This window comes from Nestor notabilis, unplaced genomic scaffold (genome assembly GCF_000696875.1).
Source record: "Nestor notabilis isolate BGI_N333 unplaced genomic scaffold, ASM69687v1 scaffold139, whole genome shotgun sequence".
Lineage (NCBI taxonomy): Eukaryota > Metazoa > Chordata > Aves > Psittaciformes > Psittacidae > Nestor > Nestor notabilis.
In genome coordinates this window covers 63,877-67,799 of record NW_009943011.1, presented here as the reverse complement: position 1 = coordinate 67,799, position 3,923 = coordinate 63,877, and the positions used below count along the sequence as shown (strand labels likewise).

The window sequence follows — 3,923 nt, the reverse complement described above, 5'->3', positions numbered from 1 at the left end:
CAGCACCCTCACAGGGAAGAATTCCTTCCTAGCGTCTAATCTAAATCTCTCCTCTGACAGTTTAAAGCCATTCCCCCTGTCCTATCACAACCCTTGCTCCTCCCTGGGCTCCCTTTCGTGAAACACCTCAGTAAAAAAGAGCCTTTTTCTGCCCTGCAGCCTCACACGCATGCAGGAAAGAACATCAGACCCAATTCTTTCGTTCTGAGTCAGCAGCGTTTGGTGTTTTGTTTGGCTGCTGCCACAGGCACGCAGGCAGCTGTGGGAGGGGAGAAGTTGCTCAAACTCCAAATGCGAGCCCTGATGTATGATTCACTTCAGCTTCTCCCTTCCTTTGTCACAGAGTCACAGAATGGTTTGGGTTGGAAGGGACTGTACCAGTTCCAGTTCCAACCCCCCTGCCCCGGGCAGGGACACCTTCCACTAGACTAGGTTGGCGTACTGAGAAGAGCCGAAAGTATGGATACACCCAGCTGGTAGGCTGGAGCCTAAGGACACGAGCAGGGAGTGATTCTCATTTACTGTTCGTTACACAACACTGCTGCGGGAGACACGTCACTGTCTGCTGGGGATCTTCTCCTCTTCGCCAACTGCCATAAATGAAGAGTAAACAAACCGATTTCTCTTTGTAATAGTTGCAGCTATGGCAAGAAGTTTTGTTGGCAAAGCTGTAACCTTATGGTGCCATTATTTTTTTTCATGTTTCCAGTAAATCAGCAGAACAACTTCCCCACGTTTAAAAACACTGATACCAGTCAAGCGCTATCACTTCAGGTTTCCGAGTATTATGAAATACTTGTTCTACAGGAAGAAGTCTCTATTTTATAGCTGGATTTAAAACCCCAGCCTGTCTCTCCAGTGTTTTCATCAATTAAACCAGGCAAATAGGGCAGAGAGCTGCTTGTTCAATACAGTCTGTAAAGTTCTGTTCAACTAGGCCGAACTATCTCTGCCACAGTTCTGCTCCCATTAGTTTTTCTAGTACCTTTATGCTTATCTTTAAATTATCACCCAATCAATAGAACTCCTATATTTATTCAATCATAGAATGGTTTGGGTTGGAAGGGACCTTAAAGCTCATACAGTTCCAACCCCCTGCCATAGGCAGGGACACCTTCCACTAGACCAGCTTGCCCCAAGCCCGTGTCCAGCCTGGCCTTGAACACTGCCAGGGATGGGGCAGCCACAGCTTCTCTGGGCAACCTGTGCCAGCACCTCAGCACCCTCACAGGGAAGAACTTCGTACTAATGTTTAATCAAAATCTACCTTCCATCAATTTAAAGCCTGTCCCACCACAGACCCACACTGATTACTCACACTGTCCCATTTCTCAGTGTAGGTTGGTTATTCACAATGGTCACTAAAACGTTATAAATAATGTAAACCATTGCAGAGTAAATACAGAAAAATGTTTTTCCACTTGATTTATTTTCATAATAAACCAATTAAAAATACAAAAGGCAAGGACCCAAGGTTCAGAGGGCTCCATCATTTAAAAATTTGTCTTTAAATACAAATTCACTCTGTAATATGAATACATATAACATTAGACCTCTAAACATAATGATCTTATTTGCATCTATCAAAAATTTGTATGGAAACAAATTAGCTGAAAAAACCTCCCTGTGACATTAAATGTACATTATTTACAATCAAAAAAAAAAAAAAAAAAAAAGAACTCTTAACAGTATTAATCTCCAAATACCTGTATAAATTGAATATATTTCATTTCTTTCCCCCCTTACAAAATAATCTGAAGTAGAAAGCAGGACTGTTAAGCTTCATAGTTGCAAAATGGCATGAAACGTTTGCACCTGTAGTGATGCTGTTAGCTTCTGTAATTAAATATATCTGATGTTTCCATATAAAATAGAGACATGGTATTGTCCATTACTGGAATAAATGTTTTGTATACTCTCAATAGGAGTGTATAGTCAATTTTGCACACACAAGAGCTTGTGCTGCAAAAAATGCAAGAGGATACCTGGTTATCGAAGTCTAAAACTGGTGTAATTCACCAGTATGGAACAGATACTTGATCATAAAAATCCATACACATGGAATGAAAAAAAATGTCCCACTAAAAGTAACTGTTGCTTCAGAAGTTAAGTGATACACATAGGGATTAAACAGAAAAGGTTATAGTAATGTTACTGCAATGTAAATCAGCAACAGACTGAAAACATACAGTAAGAAAGAAGTCTCAAACTTTGGCCAACAACCTCAGGAGAAAGTCTTCATAGCATAAAGAGCATGTTCCTTCATGCCTGTATTTTGAAACATGAGTAATATGTAATTTTATTTATATGATAACATTTAGCAATTAACAGAAAATCAAAATCCATTCTAAAGCATGAATTCTAACAATTAACTGCAGAAATTACGGAGCTTTGCAACATCTTGCTTCAGAATCAAATCATATATATACATAACTGAAAGGTCCCATCACATTTATGAAAATTATCATCCACAGGGTCTTTTTTTTTTCTGTTTGTTTTAAGAATTTACTCATATGAACTGGGTTCCAATGGCTCATTTTGCTTCACTTGCACATCAGATGGGAAGCCATTCGAACTGGACACCACCATCACAAATGGTTGCTGCTGGAATCTCTGCTCCAACTGCTCAGTATCATCTGCTTTGTCACTGTCATCTTCTTTCACTGCCTCTTGTATATCGTTCTGCTTTGTTTCTGGTGCTTTAATAACCGAAGTGATCACCGTGCCCGAGGGATGAGCCACCTGTGAGCTGCTGGGCGAGAATGTTACCACAGGGGTGGTGGCACCGAAGGATGGAGACGAAGCCATGTTCACTGTCCCATTGCAAACTGTCTGCACACTGCTGGTGATCACCTGCTGAAATTGTGCTGGGCTCAGCACGACTGAGGAAGGAGGTGAGACTGGCTTCTGAGACTGCAGCATGACGTTTTCTTTAAGGACTGTCATGGGTTGTGAAGTAGGAATGGCTTGTAAAATGAATTTCTGGGACGTTGTTGCTGAGGCTGGATCTGTGCTTGCTATCACTGTAGTAAGAGGCACTGTCTGGAGTGTTACAGTATGCAGCTGCTGATTGCTAGGAGACACAACCACTGGAACTTGGGTTGGATTCTGTAAAGTCCTATTAAGATTAGAAAAGATTATAGGGTCAGAACACTTCCGCTCTGAGGTCTCAAGAACAACTACAGATTTAATATTTGAAAAATCACTTGGCATCATGAACATTTAATTTACCCAATGGTTCCAAAAGAGGTAGCAGGCGCTCTCCTAAAAAACCAAGAACTGGACCTGGTCCCTGAATTCAGCAATACTGTTCCCAAAGTAAAGGCACCCTGCATGAACAATACCACCATTTTCAGACTTACCTTTGAGATGTTCAGTAGTTCACCAGAAAACCTGGGAATCGCATCTGAAATCTCCTTCTCAGGCATCAAACAACATCATGAACATGACCTACTGCACAGCTGCCATCAGTTTCACATGGTACCCTAATTAATTTTGAAGTCATGATCCTAAATAATTCCTAAATCAGGCCTCAATTCCCCTGACATCAGTGTATACATTTACCTATATGCAAAAGCATCTGCACTGTAACAGTGAGGCCGACCAGGACCTTCTCAGACTCCTAGGACACATGGTTCTCTCTGCCTGCCAGGCTTGCACGCTCCTTCTGGTAAAGCAACTGAAAACAATTTGCTCCCAAAACATCTGTTTAAATTAGGAATGATTCCATCAGTTGCAGGCTCACAGACTTGGGCACCACATTACTACTTTCTTTGCATGTACAGCAACATGAGAGGCTTGAAAGCCAACAACTACAATAGACAGCAGTGACTTAGAGATGTGGCTAAAACACATAAACTGCAGCCATGCAAGTAACAACAAAACAAACAAACAAAAAACCCAAACCACAACATACTCCTGGT

At 41.3% G+C, this 3,923-nt stretch overlaps 1 protein-coding gene across 2 annotated transcripts in view; it reads right to left on the bottom strand.

The window, feature by feature from the left end:
* Positions 1 to 1,410: 1,410 nt before the first annotated feature.
* The window catches only part of ELF1 (E74-like factor 1 (ets domain transcription factor)), a 38,470-nt gene continuing 35,957 nt past the window's right edge, over positions 1,411 to 3,923 (bottom strand). For both annotated transcript variants that reach the window (XM_010021663.1, XM_010021664.1), the window contains exon 8: positions 1,411 to 3,118. In XM_010021663.1, the coding sequence (XP_010019965.1) occupies positions 2,506 to 3,118 (613 nt within the window). In that variant the 3' untranslated portion in view covers positions 1,411 to 2,505. The remainder of the gene's footprint in view (positions 3,119 to 3,923) is intronic.